The 23,987-nt window shown below is 34.0% G+C and overlaps 1 protein-coding gene across 3 annotated transcripts; it reads right to left on the reverse strand.

Moving 5' to 3' along the window:
• Positions 1–2,451: 2,451 nt before the first annotated feature.
• Positions 2,452–21,565, reverse strand: LOC109861116. Of its 3 annotated transcripts, XM_020440632.1 has the most exons (12): positions 21,310–21,565; positions 20,375–20,564; positions 20,034–20,172; positions 19,191–19,321; positions 18,823–18,960; positions 7,247–7,411; positions 7,079–7,167; positions 6,826–7,003; positions 6,522–6,735; positions 6,289–6,450; positions 5,775–5,929; positions 2,452–2,570 (listed from the first exon to the last, which is right to left on the reverse strand). In XM_020440632.1, exons 2-12 carry the CDS (start codon positions 20,433–20,435, stop codon positions 2,494–2,496), a joined length of 1,509 nt encoding a protein of 502 aa, XP_020296221.1. In that variant the 5' UTR covers positions 20,436–20,564; positions 21,310–21,565; the 3' UTR covers positions 2,452–2,493. The 3 variants fall into 3 exon arrangements, with proteins under 3 accessions (XP_020296221.1, XP_020296222.1, XP_020296223.1); XM_020440633.1 differs by lacking the exon at positions 20,375–20,564 and having other exon boundaries at positions 20,034–20,161; XM_020440634.1 differs by lacking the exon at positions 2,452–2,570 and having other exon boundaries at positions 5,780–5,924.
• Between the last annotated feature and the right edge of the window lie 2,422 nt (positions 21,566–23,987).

Raw genomic sequence — 23,987 nt, forward strand, 5'->3', positions numbered from 1 at the left:
ATTGAAATTTGTCCGGATTTTGGCGACGCACCCTGTACATATTTATATTTTTTTGACCTCTCCAGGAATTAACAATTAACAAAAATGGATTGTTGCCCACGTACAGTTGGTGCAATCCATTTATGTTTCCAATGTTTTCATGTTAATTTCCATCCACAACATTGTACAGCAATGTCCGAATTTTATAATAAATAAAAACACGATGAATAAACATAAAGAAGTACAGAAATTCCCGTTTTTGTTTTTATTATATATAATTAATTAATTGCGTCGTTATTATATATAATTAATTAATTGCGTCGTTCTTAATATTTTATTCTAAAAAATAAGAACAATTATTTCAGTTGATAGATATAGTCGTTAGAATGAAAAAAAAGTTGGCACTGCGAGGTTTCGCACTCGCAACGGACGCCAAAAATTATAGAGCGCGCGCCTTAGGCGCAGCCACGACACTTCACGCTAAGTCTAACTTATTTATGTTACTTAACATACAGCTGGCCGGACGCTTAACTTTGCATGCAAAATTCTCGTAAACTAAGACCCATGCACTCAAACCCTCTTACACTTTTTATACCCTCGACTTTCTCTTTCGAATGAACTATGGCTCATTCAATTTCGTATTTCGCAATTCGTGCCCACTTCTTGTTAGTTTTGCGTAGATGGAGCGCTGACCGTTAGCAGACATATCTTACTCTAGTCGTTAAAATAGACGTGTTAAACTAGTTTTTCTATAAGAATATCGAGGGAGTAAAGAGCGCCATAATAAACACACTAAAAAAATAGCAACGTGTGGAGGATGCTGTATCGGCCGTCCGGCCCCAAATAGTAACGCGTGGGGGGCGCCATATCGGACAGCCAGTTCAAAAACAGGAAACGTTAAGAGTGCTCTGTACTATGCATTTCGTCTAAACTATCTCCTTATTTCCAATAGGTTGAGTAGCGTGACTAGCCTTGGGCGTAGGCGTTCTCACTTCCCACCAACACACTTACAAACTTCTGTACTATTGCGAGTTTTTATGTCGGCTACAACCTAAGTTCCCTGCGCCTGTTACATATACTATTACGTGCGATTATATTTCACGTTTGCTGATTTAGCTTACCAGCTTAGGTATGAGTGCTGAAACACCAAGGACCAGGGTTCGAATCTCCACATATTGCGTAAAGATTTTTTCCAGGTTTTTCAAGATTTTCTACGTTAAGATCTATGTAGGATACTTACTGGCGTGCGTAACCTGCATAAGCTATAGCGAATAAAAATTATTTATAAATAATTAAATTTTTTAATAATTTTTTATATTATTCCCCTTCTTGCATCGTCCCCACTATTCGAAGATTTTCGCTTTACCCTCATCGATACCCCCTCCACTCGTAAACGATATGGCATCCCCCACTCCCGCAACCGAAGATTGCGCCATATCGGACACATACTACTTATACGCTTTATTGACAAAAGAGAGGCGGCACTGTTTGCGCCTTTAGCATTGTACCGCACCTGAGCGCGCGAATTTCAGCGATCTGATTTATCTTTGTGAATGCTTTTAACTCAAAAAAATATTATAGCTTCAACATTTTGGTATTAGGATTTTTGTTTTAGAATGATCTCGAGAATCTACTGGTAAAAGAAAATACGGTATTTGCGGAACATCCTATATATATAATTAGTAGAAATAAATTTTGGGTATATGTAAATGATTCTTTATAGATTTTTTTTGCTTGATTTTTGTTTTCATTTTGCTGTCAAATTGTGTCGCACAGAAGTTGCTTTATATGTGACGTCAATATGTGGTTTCAAGTTATGTTATCAACCTTTGCTCAGCAATTGTTTGTCAGCAATTTGTTGTTATGTTTTGTCAACAAGCTTGGATATATTTCTGCTAGCAATTTTGCGACATCGTTATACAACACAACAAACTCTGCATTATATTTGAAGTCGTTTTGCTAACAAAATTTGTAATAAGCATTTGGCAAAATCTGCTTTGACAGAATTGGCTATCTCTATTTGGAAATCTCTAATGCAAAATTGGGATTCCCACTTAAACAATTAAGGATAACCTTCACGTGACCTTTAAACGACTATTCAAGATTAAACCAATGATACCATCTTATGCATCCCTCGAAATCAAACAACTTTTGTATAAAACATTGTTCTGTAAATTGCTGTGTTTCTGAGATACACGTTTTTTACACTTTAACTAACCCTGTATATGGTTACGTTTTTGAATCTGAATTCTTAAAAATTTTATAAATCTAGGGATCCTTGACAATAACGAATTCAGTTCCGATGATCTTGATTTTTACGTATGTTGTCAAGATCATGACTCTGAGTAACACCCAAAAGGTTTTAGTTGTTGCTCAGTGTTTCTTGAAAGTTATTAACAAAATAAATTTAATAAATAGAACGTAATTTTCTGATATATTTTGCTTTGCATGGAAAGTTATAAGCTTTCTCACCTTTTCCCTTTGTTCACCTTCCCTTTCTACAGAAAGGTTCTACTAGAGCCTCTCAGGGAAAGAGTCGCTCGAGACGTCACTGAGCAGCTTTTTCTTCTGTCCACTCAGAAGCAATCCCACTACCAAAAAATTAAACACATATTTTGGATGAACCTCGTTTTGCGCGTTGTAACGTATATGCGTGAAGATAGTGTTTGTTCCTTTATTTTTACACAACATAAAGCGAGATTTTATATGAGTTTTTAAGAATTAAGCTATATATAATTGGCGCCATACTAGTGGCGAGCCAGAAGTACTCAGCAAGCAAGCTTACGTGATAATGACGTGATTATGAAGTGATTTTGATGACTACGACGTTAAGTAACATAAATGGTATGTTATTTTCACGTCATTTACAATACTAAAAGTTGACGTTGCCGATATGACGTCATTTAGATGTCGCGTTGACGTCATATATCAACTTATGTATTGAATTTCAATGTGACATTAATAAAACGATTAAATGAAGTTCTAACAACAACCTTGAGTTAAATTCAACCGTTAATTATAACAATATGTTTATTAATAACATTTGTTTTTTTGAATAAAATTATATATTTAAATACATTATTTATAGATAAGTATAGCCATTTATTTATAAATAAGTAGCCACGTACACTTTGGTAAACTGATTACCTTTTATTAAATTTATTAAAAATAACATAATATATAATAAATATATATTCAATGATAACTAAAGTTTATTGTAGTTAAATTTTATAAGAAGAACAATTATTATTAAATATTTCTTATTATTAAAAGTAAATATGCATAAAAACGGAGCACCCTCGGAGATCATTGTCCTTGACATATGTTGTCAAGGACACCTTCTTGAACAACAATCTGCAACTTTTAGCCGTCGGTCGTTGTTTGTTAAAAAATTATAAACAAAAGAAATATAAATGAACTCTTTTTTTCCGACACTGTGTACATTTTGTTGTGTTGTAAGCGTGTAGGCACGGGGGCTGCACCCCCCGCAGGGGGAGGGGCTTTGTCCCTTCCCCGTTCTCCCTTCACAAAAAAATGAAGGCATATAACATCAATATGCACGGTTACACTCACCGGTTACACTCATATGGTAAATCACAAAGAAAATTTCGTAGATTCTCATACTAATTGTCGCACGTAAAACATCGAAAGAATTTGGCGAGATATGTAAAGTAATATTCCACGTTTCGGGACATCGGTACAACATTAATTGAATTCTTTACTTGACACTTAATTGAATTCTTTATTTTTTCGTGAGGGGGGAACAAGAGGTAGAGGCAAAGCCCCTCTCCCTGTGGGAGGGCGCAGCCCCCCTGCCTACACGCTTACAACACAAACAAAACACGGTGTCGGAAAATAACAGTTTATTGACGCAATTTCTTTTCTTGTTTATAATTTTTGAACAAACAACGAGCGACGGCTAAAACCTTCAGATTGTTGTTTAGGGAGGTGTCTTTGACAACATATGTCAAGGACAATGACCTCCGAAGGTGCTCCGTTTTTATGCATATTTACTTTATTAAATAATAAATGAAATGTATAGAATAGTTTGAGAATAAGTAAAGAAAAATAATTACAAATATGAAATCTTCGGTCATAAGAGCCAAAAATAATTACATTATAGTAAGGAACAAGTGGTTTAGCGGACTGAGTGCAAGGGCTGCGAATATAGAGTTCAAATCCCACTATCACCTTAGAATTTTTTCTAGGCCCGGTATCTTTCATCGAGTTAATCAGTTGATTGACAAACTGAATCAGATCTCCAAAAATTAATTTAAGTGAAATTTCGAATTAATTTTGTTTCTATAAAGCGTTTTTTTCTTTTTATATATCACCGTAATATTACTGCGGTGTATTTCGGCGGTCATTTTATTACTGTATAATGCAGTAATATTACGTGATATGTGGGATGTTGATACTATTGTTCTTTAGTTAAGTGTTATATTTTATTTTCCTTTTAAATTTACAATAACGTCTTTACCATGTTATATTGGTGAGACTTTTTTGATTATATTCACGTCTCTTGACGTAATATAATGATGTCAATAAGATGTGACATAATCACGTGATATGTACGTTAAAATCACGTCATTGTTATGTCATAATTGACGTTTTGCAGACCAAAAACTGACGTCATTATCACGTGAGCTTGCTACCTGGGTAGCGGAGTGCGTTAGCAGGAGTAGCGCTGTAATGCGCGCGTGCGCGTTAAGAGCCGTCTACAATGGAGAGTTGTAGGCCATAACAGTAAGAAATTGACAAATCACAATCGATTATTCTTCTGTACTTTGTCTGTGATTGGTCAATTTCTTACTATTACGGCCTACAACTCTCCATTGTAGACGGCTCTTTAAGGGTCGTCTACAATAGAGAGTTGTAGGCCGTAACAGTAAGAAATTGACAAATCACAATCGATTATTCTTCTGTACTTAGTCTGTGATTGGTCAATTTCTTACTATTACAGCCTACAACTCTCCATTGTAGACGGCTCTTTAGGCGGTGAGAGGTGATAAGCTGAAGCGAAGCGATTGCGCGGCATTTAGTTAGTTACACGAAAAGAGATGTAAACGGAGAGGTTTATATTACGACATTACGCATTTTTTGTTTTCGACATCCCATGTACTTTCATCTATAACATATATATCTATCTTTTGCTTTCTATAAGTGGTGTTCTTTATTTGACTTCGAACAAGTGCGTCTCTGAAGCTTACAGGTTTAAAACCTTCTACATAAGCCAAGTTTAATCCAAACCTATGTGTCTTTTTTGATGGAGCCTCCCCGTAAAGAGTCGTCTACAATGGAGAGTTGTAGGCCGTAAAAGTAAGAAATTGACCGATCACAGACAAAGTACAGAAGAATAATCGATTGTGATTTGTCAATTTCTTACTGTTACGGCCTACAACTCTCCATTGTAGACGGCTCTTAATAGGGCCGAACACTGCTTCTATGCATATACTTTACAACACAAAGCAAGGTGTCAGAAAATTATATCCCTGTCACACGTGTACAATAATGTATGATACAAACGAAATATTTACTTCTCAAATGGACATGATATCGAAAAACAAAGGTTTATTTCTGAAACTTTTTTTGTTAATAACTTTAATAAACAATGAGCGGCAGCTAAAACCTTTTGATTGTTACTCAGGAATATGTCTTTGACAATATATGTGAAAGTCAAGATAATCAGAACTGAAACTGTTATTGTCAAGGTTTACTCATTTTATGATCAAAGAATTAAAAAAAGAAAGAGAACAGAACATGACATATTCACTATGAGGTGATGAATGACTCACCATCGACGGGTTGGATTTCAATTCTGAGTGTTAGCTTTTGTCCTAATTGAGTGACAACTGCGTCCATATGTTCTTCATTAAGAATTCTCATTGTTACTATCGGTGCTTTTGATGATGCATTTAGTATGGTCGATGCAACCGGAGGTACGCCTGCGCTAAAAAGAGTAATCAGAACCGAAATGTCGTAGATATTTGATCAAATAAAGAAATTGTTTCCTTCTCTCCTTCTCTCTTTCTCTCTCTCTCTCTTTCTCTCTCTCTCTCTCTTTCTCTCTCTCTTTCTCTCTCTCTCTCTCTCTCTCTCTCTCTCTCTCTCNCTCTCTCTCTCTCTCTCTCTCTCTCTCTCTCTCTCTCTCTCTCTCTCTCTCTCTCTCTCTCTCTCTCTTTCTTTCTCTCTCTTTCTTTCTCTCGCTTTTGTGCACACGATATAATTTTATAGGAGATGCTTTGTACTAATATATATCACTGTAAAAGAGAGTGTGTAAATATCTAGATATGTAAAAGATGGACTCACTTTGGATCTAAGAATCCATAGCTCGAATGAACGGATATGTTTTTTGGTTCCGGAAGATTGCGGTCTTCTAATGAACATCCGACTTTTACTGACTGATCTCCTAATCGCTGAATAATTGGATTATACTGTATCACAATAGTGGTCCAAACTAGCGTATGTGTTCTGTACATAAGAACTTCCTTATAATAGTTATATGTATTCTTTTCTATATAATATTTTAGAAAATGAAATACCGATTTTTGTTGTCGAAGGAAAACGCGGATATTAATCCACATTCCATGTCATATTTTCCTCTTCTTGACAGTGGTATTTTCAATATTGTCACATTTTTTCTCACACCATCAACACCGCAGGTTTCCTCATATCCACTCACGTATATTCGTCCCACAAAAGGTTCCATAGTAATTAAAGTGATTGTTAAGACTGACTCGCTACATTGTACTTTCACTGTATAACAATAATAACATCCAGTGTAACATAAGAAGCGCTATATGAAAGAGAGATTTGTAAAACAGTTTGTGTCTGTTGTAAACGTACAATCTAAGCAAGCTTCTTGTTCCTTGTAAGTAACATTAGGTTTAACAATTAGCGAACTGACACCAAGACCAATTGTGTTATCAGAATGCAGTAAGCATAGTGGTTTGTTTTCCAAATAATCAATGGTATAGGCTCTACATATAAAGCCATCCTGGTTACTGTCACATCTTTCCTCGCACTAAACATATTTCAAGTAAATAAGGGAATTTTTACAGAAAAAAGAAAACAAATTTCTGCAGAAAATATAAATTACATGTTTGATATCGAGTCCCAGCAACGCTATATCCGAATATGGTAGTGTCATGTTCCGAAATTCCGTATAAGAACAATAATTTTTTTTTGCTGTATAACATAAATTTTAATTTGAATTTCATTTGATTTACTATCATAAAAAACATTTCAGTTATGTTTATTGACTTACACATATTATGGCACTGATCTTGCAGATATTCGTCTCGATACATCGATGATCTATAAGCTTGCGGTTTGACACTTCTCTCGAACTTTGACAATAAACATGTACCAATAGCATCATCACTCGACAAAGGATTACTTGTACGAAATTGCGCAGATTTGCATTCGTTTTCTATTATCCAAAACATACCATGTTTACCAAATATATATCTTTATGATTTTGCAACTTTAAATCACTTAAATTAAGAAAGACTTGTATTTTTAATTTTTAATGTAATCTATACATTCGAGTCTTCGTAATTAACGCACTCTGTAATTTGTAAGACCTTTTTTGTGAGAAAAGAGCTTCCTCTACTACTTTCATCTATGTATTGTATCTATAGGGAGTTCTATTTAAAATAGTAATTATTAAAGAAGAAAATCCTCGGTACAGTGTTAAAAATTTTCGATTTGTGAGGTAGTGGGCAACACCGAACAGGTTGCAGGATAATTTTGCATTGGTTAAAATGATTAAAACAGTTAATTCTTAACGTTTTGACTATATTTTCGAGTTTTCTTTAGTGGAACTCTGAATTTATGATATAAGTATTACAAACTTTAAAGATGACAAGTTTTAGAGATAAAGCGTGCTGCGAGATGTTTAAGATACAAAATTGTTATTAAGTTACACAAGAGAAAAACGCACCTTGATATGACTCACAACCACATTGTGTTCCAACGATAAAAAAGAAAGTCAAAAATAATCAAATAGTTAAGAAGTTGGTCAAAAGAATCGTTGAAACTAAGGATGGATTGAAAGTCAAATCATATAAATAAGTAAACAACAGTTATAAAGTTCCGTCTATATAAAACTTGTGACAAAATTTAATGTGCTAATTTATCTAGTATCGGTAAATATACATTGTCTAAAATGTCTGTGTCTTCCATGATGTTGAGACAATTTTTTTGTAATTTAATATGTAACATTTCGGATGTTAGTCTTTTATAATTAATTTTGCAGTCTAATATGCGGACTGAGTCCAATTTGAAGTTGTGTTTTGTAGTTAAACTGTGTTGTGCGATGACCGAATTCTGATTATTTTTAATATAATATTGGTTTTCTTTTAGCCTGGTATTTAACTGTCTCTTTGTTTGACCGACGTAAATCGCGTCACATGAGTCGCATTGGATATGATAACTTACATTTTTTTATTTGTGGATTGGTATGTTATCCCTGTGAATTTTAATATATTTTCTCGACTGGTTTTTAATTTTTATATGCTAGTCTGTGTTATTATTGTTAAAATTAAATATGTGTATGTTGTTGTTTTAGTCAAATAATTTGGGTATATATGGGATGACAAAGTATTTTGTAGGTTTGTTATTTATATTGTCATCACAATTTTGTAATTTACCTGGGTAATGTAATTTGGTAAACAACTGTCTCAGCTTCCTTTTTTATTGTGTTAAATATTTACATCTAGTGGGTAATTGTTGTTAATGAGTATTTGTATGCAAAGTTGTAACATTTTTTGGTGATATATAGAGTCCGATAAGAGTATCGCTCTGTCAACAATTGTATAGACTGCAAAATTAATTATAAGAGACTAACATCCAAAATGTTACATATTAAATTACAAAAAAATGGTCTCAACATCATGGAAGACACAGACATTTTAAACAATATATATTTACTGATATTAGATAAATTAGCACATTAACGTTTGTCACAAATTTTATATAAACGGAACTTTATAACTGTTGTTTACTTATTTATACGATTTGACTTTTAACCCATTCTTAGTTTCAACGATTTTTTTTTACCAACTTCTTAACTATTTGATTATTTTTGACTTTTTTTTATCGTTGGAACCATAGACATAAGAAATAGACTGCGCGTGTGAGAGGGGAAATTAGTCCAACTACAGAGCAAGACAGATGCTTTCATTCGTGCCTCTGTCTCTGTCTTTCAGCATCTGGAGTGGAGATTTCCCCACTCGGGAGACAACTCATTGTCAGATAACGCTACATAACTACAGATGCTATGTAACGACTTTGATTAGGAACCGGTTCTGTAACACTTCTGTTAATTTTTGTATTTTTTGTTATTATTCTTCAAGTTACTAGCACTATATGATTTAAAAATTAATGAACTATTTGTTAAATCAGAACATGCTTTTGATCAAGCTTCGTTAATGGATCATAAAACTCAAATAATTCGACTTTTATTAGAAAAATTTTTCATTCTTCGTTTACATCATTATGCTACTTCACGGAACGTTAAGACTGATCGCATACGAAGTAAATTTACTAACCTGATTACACATAAAAATCAATAAAATTGGTTAAATTTAATTCTATAATCTGTATTGTTATATATCTTCTCTTTAATCATTATATATCTTCTTCTATTTCTTTCTTCTTTTTATAATAACTTTAATTCTTACACTTAATTATTTTTTCAAATTTATTATTGATTTTTAATAAATAATAACGGATTGACATTAACCTACACTATAACCTACACTATAACTATTTATTGACTGTCAATCGCCTACTGTCGCCCCTTTATCGCTCGATGCTCCTCTATCGCCCGTTTATCACTCGATGCTCCTCTATCGCCCCACTACGCTATTTTTCATTCCTACTACTTTTCTTGTCCGCCAATCACCGCGTCACTAAACAAGGATAGAGGCATGAGTAAAAGCATCTATCCTTGTCTGAGGTTGGACCATTCCTTCTCCACAGAGAAGATAAGGAACGCGCAGTCTATTTCTTATATGTCTATGGTTGGAACACAATGTGGTTGTGAGTCATATCAAGGTGCGTTTTTCTCTTGTGTAACTTAATAACAATTTTGTATCTTCAACATTTCGCAGCACGTTTTATCTCTAAAACTTGTCATCTTTAAAGCTTGTAATACTTATATCATAAATTCAGAGTCTCACTAAAGAAGACTCGAAAATATAGTCAAAACGTTAAGAATCAACTGTTTTAATCATTTTAACCAATGCAAAATTATCCTGCAACCTGTTCGGTGTTGCCCACTTTACACATCAAGAATGTCTCATTTAATTTGACAAAGTAAACAATCTCAGAGACAACTGATTAAAAAAATAAATAAGCTGACATGTCTTTTAGTATTTTGAGTGAGGAGTCAACTGATACTATTCGATTTTTAATGCGTAGGAGTTTTTAAAGTCATTTCAAGATCAACTTGTTTTTTTGTATGGTAAACGTAACCCTATTTGGTAAATGTACCAAATAGGGGTTCCCTTTTCGATTGCCTTGATCTTGACATATATTATAAAGTTTATCATCATGAATAACAATAAAAAAATCTTAGCTGTTGCTCGTTGTTTATTAAAAAGTTACAAACAAAAAAGTTTCATCAGTAAACTATCGTTTTATGACACCGTATACATTTCACAAATAAATGTATGAATGTATATTTTCCTAATATATGTATTACACACAAATACATTTAGTATACAACACAATGCTCACTGTTTTGTTTCGGTGTTCCAAATATCATATATTGTTTTGATATTCTCTATTTGTACAGTATCGTATATTATCGTAAAAAACTAAACACATAAGTTGCATTGAACCTTGCTTCGCGTAGAAAGTATACGCGTGGAGCAGGCCTCCCTGCGAGGGGCTGGCTTCCCCCTACGGGGGTGCCCACTATCAAGTAATAAAATGGGTTAGTTTATAGTAAAGACCTTCTTACATGAGTAAAGACCGTTACATGTATCTTGAGTGTGGAGGAGGCCGCTCAGTCTGTCGTTACATTCGAAGCGGGAGAACGATTTGCGTCCTGTTGCGTAATACTGATGATTACGTGACTGCCATTTCCGCCTCTCTTTTTCTCATACCGAATATCCATGTAGCGTATCTTTTCTTATCCATAATCTTCATAATCTTGAATGGATTATTTTTGTTAGTTTTTATTAAAACACTGAAAAAGATCCCATAGTGAATCGAAACGTTTGTTAAAACTTTTTTACAATTTTAGAAGTATAAGAGAATTGTACCCGAACATTTGATGTTAGCTTGTTATTGCCATTTCCTTAATTCTTTTTATTTAAATATCTTATTTTTTATGATAGGAGAGTGCCGAAAAGGGTCATTATTCATTTCGAAGAGATAAATGCAGTAATGACCAAGAAATTCTTTTTCAAGGTCATATTTTTTAAGATTTCAAGGTCATTGTTTTTTTTATCAGAGAGTATATATTTTCATCCGCGCGATATTATCGGCAAGATCAAGACAAATCCAACAAGCTACAATACCATAACTTTCACGTGACTTCGAGTCTAAAAAATTTAGGAAAACTGTACAAAAAAGTAATTAATGAAATAACTACGATAAGGGAATTATCGATAAAAACTTTATCGTAACAAATGCTACTGCTTTTTCTCCAGTAACAGACTTTGATTGTTCCTGTTTGGCAACATAACGTCACTATGCGGTCAAAACTTTGTCGAGAAAGATTATTTCTTTCAAGGTGTTTCTCTGCGTATAATTGGACAGCTTGTACAGAATTCCTTCCAGCTTCATCATAAATTATAAGCATTTCAATTCTTTTTGTTTCAAACTACGACGCCATTTTTTCCGAAAATAACGTAACCCAGCAAACAATTTGGTTGCGAGATGTCGCGGTTTTGTCGCCAACCACCGGCGAAATTTATAGACCAAATCTATATTCATCTGTGTTCTCATTAGGATATGGTTTGGCGACCATATTTGTCAAACATGTGAAATGTCAAAATGAGACCAAAATCATAACAGTTCTGCCACTAGCAAAGCAAAGCCAAAGTGACGCACCTAGAACAGATTTGGTGATCGTTTGTTGGCGCTAAAATCGCGCCAAATACACATCAGATCTGTTACCAGAACTGTCAACAAAACAGTAGCACATACAGACTAAATCGTTAGAAGCGCCGACAGATTGTTACCAAACGCAGATCAGATCTGTCACCTAGAATCCAAGTGGAATTACTAAAAAAAAAAAAAAAGAAAATCAGTATCGCCTATCGGAGGGAAGTTAATTCGAGATTTCACTCGAATTAATTTCTGAAAGTCTGATTTAGCTTGTTGATCAACCGATGAGAACTCTATTGAAAGAGACCAAACCTGAAAAAATCCTAAATGTGATAAGCGAGATTTGAACTCGAGACCTCCATATTCGCAGCCCCAGCACTCAGCGAGACCACTTGTGTTCCTTACTAACATATAATTATTTTTATCTACTTATTCTCAAGGTATCCTACATTTTATTTATTATTTAATTAAATTATTATTTTACTAAAAATGTTTCAATGCAATGTACCTGCAGCAATAAATAAAAATACTTTTCTTCTTATTCTTAAATATAATTTAAAGTACATTTTTACAACGCGACCAAATGTTTTGTTAATGCTGATACTTGAATAAACAAAGTGTTTTTTTATTGATTTTTGGTCACTGAAAACGAATCTGGCGGTGAAATTGACCTACTACGTCAAAATTCCGAAAAAATTAAAGTTAAATGTATAACATACTGTCTATTAGCGTGAGAAAGAGCATATCAGTGTATCTCATTCACACTAGTGAATATTGTGTTACACAGTGTCGAATGTACGTAGCTGGAAAGCACCCATTGTTTCATATTACTCAATAAATACGAGAATAATACATTACATTTATGATTGCTTCATTGCCGAATGCGTATAAATAGAAGTATTAAAATCTTGTAGTTAAACTTTACCGGTTCCGGCATAAACTAACAGTTATTGCCCGCATAAACAAGGTCTAATTGTAAAAAACTGTTCAACGTTTGTTAACAATCTGTTATCAACACAGGCGACAGATATGATCGCAGATAATCGCCATTTTGTTGTCTAGATGTTAAACAGACAGTCTAGTAGTCTTGCGTGCAAACAATCCGCACGTATGCATGAACAGATCTGCTTGGCGTTTGCTGGAGATTTGTCGTCAATGCGTTCAACAGATCGACCTGACTGCGGTCACCGTTTTGTCATAAACAGATGCTCGTACAGTTTTGCGGACTGTTTGGTCACAGTATTGCTAAAAGCAGATCTGCTTGCTATCGACCATTTATTTGTTGTCAATTTCACTAACATATATGGAATCATTTGGTTGCAATACTCTCATGTATTTGCCAACAGAGTTATTGCGTTTTTTGTCTCTATGTGCTAACAGTTTTGGCAGCATCAAAGCTTGTTTCCGTATTGTAGCGTTTCTGCACACAGTTTCTGTTGCCAAGGTCTGCGCAGTCAGAAATTGTTGGCTGGGAATGTCTCAAAATTACCAGCTCGAATTAATCACAATAAATTTCTGAATCGTACTGATTTCTGAATCAGGAAAAAGCTCTCTGAAGGAAAATAATAAATGTAAATTTGACTTAATGTGTTGATATTGCGACGTATTTACTAAGTAGTCAGTTTAATACTAGTACTTACTACAAACATAAAAACGTTTTCCTTCTTCTCTTCTGATAATCTAGTTTGTAACTGTATTGAAGTCAATAGACATTATTTTGAGCACTCGTTACGATAAAGTTTTCATTGATAATTTCCTTGTCATAGTTATTTCACTAATTACTTTCTTTGTACAGTTTTTCTGAATTTTTTAGACTCAAGGTTACGTGAAGGTCATAGTATTGTAGGTTGTTGGATTCGTCTTGACCTTGCCGATCATATCGCGCAGATGAAAATATATAAATATATATATATCCGGTCATGAGAGCCGTTCGCTAGGTGTTGTGCGTAAATTATACGTGTATATATATACATATATATGTGTTCACGTGTAAATTTTTACACGTGAAATTCGAATTGTAATAACAATTCTAAAATTCATATAGGATGCTATANTTGCATCTCATATATGAGAAATCCCAAATACCCCTCTAATTGAAATTAAATTTATATTGCGAAAAAAACTCCTCGGCCAGGAGTCGAACCTGGAATCTCCGGCTTTCCGTGCCATCGCCTTTCCTATTCGGCCACCGAGGCACTTGGAGTTTTTTTTTTCGCAATATAAATTTAATTTCAATTAGGGGGGTATTTGGGATTTCTCATATATGAGATGCAAATATAGCATCCTATATAAATTTTAGAATTGTTATTATAATTCGAATTTCACGTGTAAAAATTTACACGTGAACACGTATATATGTATATATATACACGTATAATTTACGCACAACACCTAGCGAACTTCTTCTTCTTCTTCTTTGCTGTTATGGCTCTTGCCCCAGTGAGGTAGGAGCATACGCCAGTCTTTGGTATATATTCTCAGAACGAATGTGGGGGGGGGGGGTGCAGTTTTTTACCTACTACCACGCGATACACGGCCGTCTTTTCACAGTGGGCGTGCCCATCTATGTCGGGCACGTGCTCAAGATGGTATGACTACGATCGCCTTGTGGGAGGGAAATTAATTCGGGATTACACTCGAATTAATTTTTGGAGGCCCGATTCAGTTCGCCAATCAACCGATAAACTCGGTTGAAAGGGACCGGCCCGGAAAAAATCCTTAGGTGGAGAGCGGATTCGAACTCGGGTCCTCCAGGTTCGCAGCCCCTGCACTCAGGCCGCGAGACCACTGGGCCGGTAACACCTAGCGAACGGCTCTCATGACCGGATATATATATATTTATTAGTTTGGAAACTTCNGAGCCTTAAAAGATTCTTTAATTGTTGAAAATATATACTCTCTGATAAAAAAAAAAAAAATGACAATGACTCTGAAATCCGAAAAATATGACCTTGAAAAAGAATTTCTTGGTCATTATTGCATCTGTCTCCTCGAATTGAATAATGACTCTTTTCGACACCCTCCTATCATAAAAAGTAAGATATTTAGAATGCTTAAGTTAGGTGGGACACCCTGTATGTTAAAGTCAAAGCAATCTGAGAAGGCTCCCTTTTTCGTACATTTACCAAAAGTTATGCGTTGTTCTACGTAGAATACAATTCCGAAAGAAAATAAATGGTAAAACTACCGAAAAAGGGAGCAGTCTCTGATAATCTTGACCTTGACATATATTATCAATGTCATGGTTCCGAGTAAAGTTTCGAAAGTTTTATTCGGCGGTCGTTGTTTACAAGTTATAAATAAAAGAAGTTTTATAAATGAACTCTTATTTTCCGACGCCATATACATTTTGTTCGTGTTGTAAGCGTGTAGGCAAGAGGGGCTTTGCTCCTTTGCAGAGGGAGTAGCTTTGCTCTTCCTCCTGCATCCTCCCTTTGAGAAAAATGAAGAATGGCTTTCGATTAAATGTCGTTTCATGTCGGAAGTGTGTACGTGATTATTTCAAGAGAGAGCAGGAGGAAGGACGAAACCACTCCTCCTGCGCGTAGCGCCCTCTGTCTACACTTACATTTAAATGTGCAAGGTTATATATATGGAGTATTCAGAAGTAAAACATTAAGTATGGTGAAGTATGGAGAATTGCATGCACTGACGCGCAGTGTAGCTTCCTACGCAAAACGAGGTTTAACTCAAATCTATGTGTTTACTTTTTGGGATAATGGAGCCCCCCCGCAAGGAGGGCGGAACACACTATAAACTTCCCTTTCCCACTGTAAACTGTCCCTACGCACAGTGTTTACAGTTTTGGCTTCCTTACAGCATGTTAAGCGGTGGAAGGGATGCGCACAACAGCAGCGAGTTTATGCAATTAGTACTCGCTACTGTTGTGTGCATCCTCTTCACCGCTTTAGCATGCTGTAAGGAAGCTAAAACTGTGAACACTGCCTACGCATACACTTTCCACGCTAAGCAAAATTCTACATAGATATATACTATCAAAATATTCAATTAATGCATACATTTAATTAATATGTAAACTATTTAATGGATACATAGTACTCAAATTTTTTAAAAAGGCATCTATCTGTTCATTGTAATTGTATAATCTTTTAAATAAAAGTTCGAAAAGATAATATATATAATGATACTCTTGCATAGCGTATCACGGAATATTCGATCGCATGTTAGCCAGTGAGGAAATCAAAACAAAAATGTATGTTGATACAATATGTCGAGGTCGTACGTAAGTATGTAGTGCTCCATGATAAAAACAAAATATTTCCTATTACAATGTACAGACGGCGTCATTAATTCGAAGAATAGGCGCGGGGATCGGAGGGCAAGCGGAGCGGTTGCTCGTAGCGCCAACGGGCTAAATACTACGTCGTAGTTGTGGACACCCGATTGCTACTAGTTAGTTAGTACGGCGCCCGTTGGCGCTACGAGCAACCGCCCCGCTTGCCCTCCGATCCCCGCGCCTATTCTTCGAATTAATGACGCCGTCTGTACGTGATATAGAAAAATGAAGAATTATTTTTAAAACTCTTTTGGTAAATAATTTGTAAACAAACAATGACCGCCGGATAAAACCTTACTCGGAGTCACAACCTTGATAAAATATGTCAAGGTCAAGGTTATCAGAAGCTGCTTTTTTTCGGTAAATTTATCAAAAAAATATAGGTTTACTATATAAAAAAACAAGTTGACCTTAAAATGACCTTGAAAACGCCCACGCATTAAAAAACTAATAGTGCTATTTGAATCCTCACTCAAAATACTAAAAGACATGTGGCAGTTTTCTTTATATCAGTTGTCTCTGAGATGTTTTTTTGCTGTGTCAATTTAAATGGAACACCCTGTATATGCGCGTACAAAACGCACAGTAATACACTACATACATTTTGTTGGCGGGGATATAATTTATGAAGTGAGGAACAAGGATGTCAGAAAGGTTCCGCGGCCCCGAATACACCGTAGTAGAGCGAATACGCACACAAGCAAACCAGAGATGCCAGATTCTGTGCTTTGGCATGCGATAGCATTGGAAAGGATGCGCATAGAGCTACCGTATACTTACGCTGTGTGCGCATTCCCTTCAATTCTATTGCATGCTATCAAAGCACAGAATATGGCATCTCTGAAGCAAACAACCGCTACGTGTCTGCTCAGCTCCAGTGATGAAAGATCGAGCCGGCTAGCACCGAGAGCACCGAGATGGTGGAAGCCACTGGGAACACACACACAAGCGAGACCGCTGTCCGTGTGCGTGACGTCATGCGCGAGAAATTGCCGTGCGCAGTAGAATGCGTCGCGCTATAACTTTAAAAAACTTTTGTAAATGCATTATTATTTGAAGTGAACTATCGTTAGCTCAATATTGTAAGAAAATTTCAGAAAAGGACATATACAAAAATACGATTTGTACAAGTGTGGGTTACGCTAAACCAAAAACATTTCTAGTAATTTACAAGAAAAAGAACTAGTTAATTATATTGTTACGCCATGGTCACCGTATATTCTTTTTTTGCTTGACGACGGACGCTATTTACTGATTGTCTTTGGGTTCGGAGTTCGGAGCTGTCTCTTGGCGTGTAACGACGGCGCGTTCTGAGTTGTTCTTCCTCTATATTTTCGCACTAATAAAGTTCTTTCACAAAAGCCGCATCTTTGTACTTTTCGCGAGCGCGAATCGCAGAAAGTGTAGAAGTGTCGAACCGCACCTGCGAGCGTAACAATATATTACGTTCTTTACATATTTACTTTTAAAGTCTTACACCCAAAAAAATCAGAATTTTGGCTTATGTGATAAGTAACCTTGAGTATAAGATACATGACAAAGAGAGACGTCAAAATCGGTGATTTTTTAGCTCATTTTTTGGTCCTGTGATTTTGGGACTAAATTGTATGCCAAATGATATCTTATGATGAGACAACAATCATACAAAATTTTCAAGTTGAGGCTATTACTAGTTTACGAGATATGGATGATCAAAGTAGTAAAAATTCAGTTAAAACTTCACTCCATATGTTTTGAAGCACGAAGTTTTATATTTATCCGATACAATTACAATTTTGTATCTGAAAGTTTTGCTGGCTGCTGACAAAGAATTTAAAGTCAGATTTTCAAAAATCTAAAATGGCTGAAGTAATATGGCGGATCACATATGTAAAAAATAGTTTAATTTCTATGAAAAATATTTAAGTTACTTGACTTGAACAAATTAAGGCCATTGCACGTAGCAAAAGTTTAGACGTAATCGCAAGGTCGTAAGCAAAGTGACCAATCGCTGGCCAGCATTCCAACTAATGTAAAATAATATTGGTCTGTAATTGGTTGAATTGCTTACGATCTTACGGTTACGGCTAAAATTTTTTTACGTGCAATGGCCCTTACGGAGACTCGACTGTATATATAATATAACATACAGGGTGTCTCATTTTAGTTGACACAGTAAAAATTCTTGTAGACAAGTAATTTAAAAAAAAAGCCGACACGTCTTTTAGTATTTTGAGCGAGGATTCAAATGGCACTATTAGTTTTTTAATGCATGGTCGCTTTCAAAGTCATTTCAAAGTCAAGTTTTTTTTTATATCGTAAACTTACAGTTTTTATTTTGAAATCATGATCTACATAAAACAACGCATATGCCATTTGAATCCTCACTCAAAATACTGAAAGACATGTATCGGCTTTTTTTTTAAATCACTTGTCTACAAGAATTTTTGCTGTGTCAATTTAAATGAGACACTCTATAATTATTTTCTTTAAGCGCATACTTGCTAGTAAACATTTCTCGTAACATTCGCTTCTCCGTAATACCATTTGATTATATAAATTAGAGTATCCATCTTTTAAAACAGCTCCTAAAGTTCTTTCTACTTGCCACAATCTGTGTTGCTTGCAAGTAAATAAACCTGAAACGTAAAATAACTTTAAAAAAAAAACATATCTTGAAACAAGAATTTAATTAATTATACAATTTAATTGCACAATTCTTTCTACTTTAGAAAAGTAAATCAATAAAAATTATGAAAACAAATTTTCTACATATACGTTGGTTTTTTTATCAAATAATTAAATGGTTCAGCAAAACTTTATTATTATTTATTATTATTATTTATAAGTAGTAAAATATCTTTTTTACCTTTGATACAAATTTTGTGGAAAAATGTAGCATTAGATTCAGGAATTAATTCCTCGCTTATTATTTGCACGGTGTAACAAATATTTTTTGCAAAGTCAATCACAAACGCCGTACAATTCAAGCTTTTGCATCTGTAATATATCTATATTATTTTTAATAGTAACACTTTGTCAAGCCGTCACATACGCTAGATGAGTAATATATTAACTATACAGATAAGGAGATAAATGAATTTTGTTTTTTTAGAGTATAGATGTGCCAGAGGATTCTTCGTCCTAATAGGTTTATAGTTACTAGTAGGTTTATAGTTACTTTTACGAAATCAAGTGTTTTTTCGAGTACTACCTCCATAGACAACCTTCGAAATTTAACTGTGCAGTCTTTGTCCCTACTACCACGTGATACACGGCCTTCTTTCACAGTGGGCGTGCCCATCTGTGTCGGGCTCGTGCTCGGGATGTTGTGACTATGATTGCCTTGTAAAAGGGGAATTAATTCGGAATTACACCCGAATTACTTTTTGGAAGCCCGATTTAGTTCGCCGATTAACCGATAAACTCGGCTGAAAGGGACCGGCCCGGAAAAAATCCTTAGGTGGTGAGCGGATTCGAACTCGGAACCTCCGGGTTCGCAGCCCCTGCACTCAGGTTGCGAGACCACTGGGCCGGTCGATAAATGAATATTTACATAAATTATGTAGACTTTTCTATAATATATATTTACATATTGCTGATATGTAACTAAGAAAATAATTTCTATTAATTATGTGGAGGATTGGCGAGAAAGAAGGGAAAAAAGAAAGAGAGAAAGACAGAGAAAGTTTTACAAAATCAATTGTGATACCTGTCAAAGCAAGGTATGGTGATACCGTTGTTACCTATTGCACTATTTTTGTATAATACACTTTCTACAGCATTTGCTGGTTTGGCTCCAATGACTTTTTCCCATCCTATATCTTCATTCTGACAATTCTGTGAACAATCTAAGAGATCATTAATTATGTGTAAAAGTGAGTTGCAAATATGTAAAACTTTTTACAAAGTAGTCTCTTTTTTAAATTTATTAAACATAGTTATTTTATATAAATTTATTTAATCTTATTTTATTTATTTTTATGGAAAAAACAGAAAGAATATTTAAAATACTATAATTAAAATTGTATTATTAATGATACTAATCCTTACTTGTACTTGAAATAAAAAAAAAAATAAAAATTATGCCGGCGGAATACAATATTGTCGCCATTTTATCTACATTACAAACTTGATATAAAACAAAATAAAGTATAATAAGTCGCTTCAGAAATTTCCAGATGTTCTGTCAATTCCAAAATATATCTTCTGCTTCTTGATTATCTCATTGAATTATCTGTATCTATAATGTAAATAATATTATGAATAATAATATGAATATGTATATATCGTGTTTACATAAAAGTTAAAAGCAATGTATGAATCACATGCATGTGTATGACATTGAATTAAATATAAATTTACTATTGAGTGACAAACTATTTTATTTATTTATTAGCGATGTGCTCTCTCTTTTCAAGATTCTCTCTTTTCAACTATAATATACACATTTTATAATGTAACGTTTCTTAGTTTTCTAGAAAAACTAAGCGAGTTGTCATGCTGAATATTATATGCTTGCCGTTATCTCGCATATTTACTTTTGTTATCTCTTAACACTAACAATAAGCACATATTATATGTTTTGTAGTAACAATTTACAGTAGGATTTATTTGTAAGTTTCAGATATAAATACAAATGCAAAACTACTGGAATGCAAACATCAATAGAAACTGTTTTAAAAATATATTACTGATACTCTTAGATACTTAGTAATAGAATAGTGACGAAAAATAAATAATAGTCATTATTCGTTATTTTTGTAGTGATACATAATTGTGTAAAGGATATAACTAATGTGAGCACATTAACTAGTGTAGGTCATTTTATAAATATATATTTTATAAATACACTTTGTAACATGTAACTGTTATATTTTAGTAATATAGCAAACCAAGTTAAGAAAAACAAATTTACAGTTCTTTTTCTGTTTTAAAAAATAATCATTAAGATGAATAAAAAGATAAGCATATAAAAATTTGCTTACGTTCCTGTACAAATATTGGTCTATCATTGATTTCTCAGTAACAGTTATCACATTTAATTGGAGAACGCATTGGTCAAAGGTCGATATCTTTTTTTGCAGCTTTTTTAGCTGTTATGTTTCTGAACGTTATCGAGCTATGCTCGTGTTTTTGAAGACAATTAGTATCACTGGTATCCTTTCGTTTTCAAATGCAAAAATAAGGTTAACTACACTTGTTCCACTGACCGATTGCGAGACAGACACGTAACGAAATGAAAAGCAACTATGAGCTGAGCCACAACAACGGCGGATACGACGAGGGGTACGAAAAGCAGAGGGGCATTCCGGCCGCGCCGTTCGCCTATCTGATCGAACGATCGGATACGGCTGGGTAAATACTATCCATTCACTAGCATTGTTGTAAAAAAAAAGAAAAAATGATGGCAAGGTAAACGATTATCTGGGATATTCTGTGCCGCCCAAGTATACGCTCGCTCATTTGATGACACAAATTTGATTTTTGTCATAGCGCTTTATCAATAGCACCTACACACAAATAATATCTCTATTACTTTGAAACAGCTTTGCTACTATATTGCACACATTATGTATATATATTGCTTTAATTTTGATTAAAGTGTATTTTTATGTTATATATGCAATTATTTACCTTAAAAAAATGAAAAGAAATACATACAAATATTTGTCAGTTTTTATTTTACAAAATGTCTGAATACAATAAATTTTATTATATGAATAAATTTTATTATATGAATAAACACATTATAAAACATAAGAATATATATATATGTATATACACTGTAATCAAAATTAAAACAATTTATATGTATTCACTTCCAAAATTGACTTTGTAAAATATTATATACATTAAATATTATATAACAACTTTGCAATCATATTGCGCACATTATGTATATATATATATTGCTTTAATTTTGATTACGGTTCATTTTTATGTTATACATATATGCAATTATTGACCTTAAAAAAATGAAAAGAAATATATACAAATATTTGTCAGTTTTTATTTTATAAAATGTCTGAATACAATAAATATTATGATATGAGTAAACACATAATAAAACATAAGAAACTTTTTTTTCAAATAGAAATATGAAAAATATAACACCAACGTAAACATTGTCATATATCTGATTTATAAATATTTCGCAGTTCTAAGAGTAACAGAGTTTTCTACGATGCATCAACTTTACATGAACAAGCATTAGGAGCACATATCGATAGAGAACATCAAACTCCGTGTCCTTCATTTTACGTAACTCTCTTGCATCGTTTATGCTCGTTAGTCGATGCCATATATATTGATACGGCAAGATACAACATAACGCGCTTCTCACAAAATAACATTTTTGCAAATGTAAAATTAATAATATGATATAAAATAAAATTTTAATTACATATTCCTGTCGCTTTTCAAATTTTATTTTTTAGAATTTTTTAATACTATATGATAAATATATAGTTACAGGGATCATCTTCCGATCTTAAGCAATTGACACATTTGACATATTATCAAAATCATCATCTTGAGTAATAGTGAAAATTTTAGCTGGCGGTCGTTGTTTATTAAAAAGTTATCAGAAAAAGTTTGAAAAGTGAAATAAAATTATTTTTCATTATTTGCTTATTTGGCAAGAAAAAAAGTTACACGATACAGTTATACGACGTAAAAATTTGGAAAAGTGTAACCCATGTGGGTGGAACCTCGCTTCACGTAGAAAATGTGTACGTGGAGGCAGGCTTTGTCTACGGGGAGTTCTACTATCAAGAAACTAGAAACATAGGTTTTGATTGAACCTTGCTTTGCGTGGAAAGTTGAAAACCCGTAAAAAAATCTTGCTACAACAAGCAATAGCTAAAACCAAAGCAAGGTTTCATTCATAAAAGTTTACAACTTTTCACATAAAGCGAGGTTCAATCCAAACTTATGTTTCTAGTTTATTATGTGTCTAGTTTTTTGATAGTAGAGTTCCTGTAGAGGGAGCGGAACACACTGGTTCCACACACACACTTTCTACGCAAAACGAGATGGTTTTATAGTTTATCAAATTTTCAACTTTTGTTGGTTTCTAACAATCATTTATCATGATTGTAGTTTTTATTACTAATTGTTTAATGAACAATGGGCAACGGCTAAAACCATTTGGAGATTGTCCTTGACAACATAATATATACAGTCCGACAATTACTTTAACATTTCTCGTAGGCAGATAGAAGGAATAAAATTGAGTCGAAAAGTCCTGAACCATTTTTTTCTATTACATATAATAAAAGAGTAATTATTGAATAAATCAAGCCAATCAGCGCCGACCTTTAGCCGAACGCACGTCAGTGAACCACACGTCTGGTGTGCGTGAGCGCTTCGCGCGGCTCACTGACGTGCGTTCGGCTAAAGATCGGCGCTGATTGGCTTGATTTATTCAATAATTACTCCTTTATTACATGTAATAGGAAAAAATGGTTTAGGACTTTTCGATTCAGTTTTACTCCTTCTATCTGCCTACAAGAGCTGTTAAAGTAAGTGTCGGACACCCTGTATACAAGCGTTTATTTTATATACGGTGGCACTTAAAAACATATTATTTATTAGATGTTTTGTGTAATTAACATTTTAACTAACAACGACTCTCGGCTAAAACCTTCATAATATTATTCAG

Source organism: Pseudomyrmex gracilis, unplaced genomic scaffold, assembly GCF_002006095.1.
Source record: "Pseudomyrmex gracilis isolate BER0280 unplaced genomic scaffold, ASM200609v1 scaffold_585, whole genome shotgun sequence".
Taxonomy (NCBI): Eukaryota; Metazoa; Arthropoda; class Insecta; order Hymenoptera; family Formicidae; genus Pseudomyrmex; species Pseudomyrmex gracilis.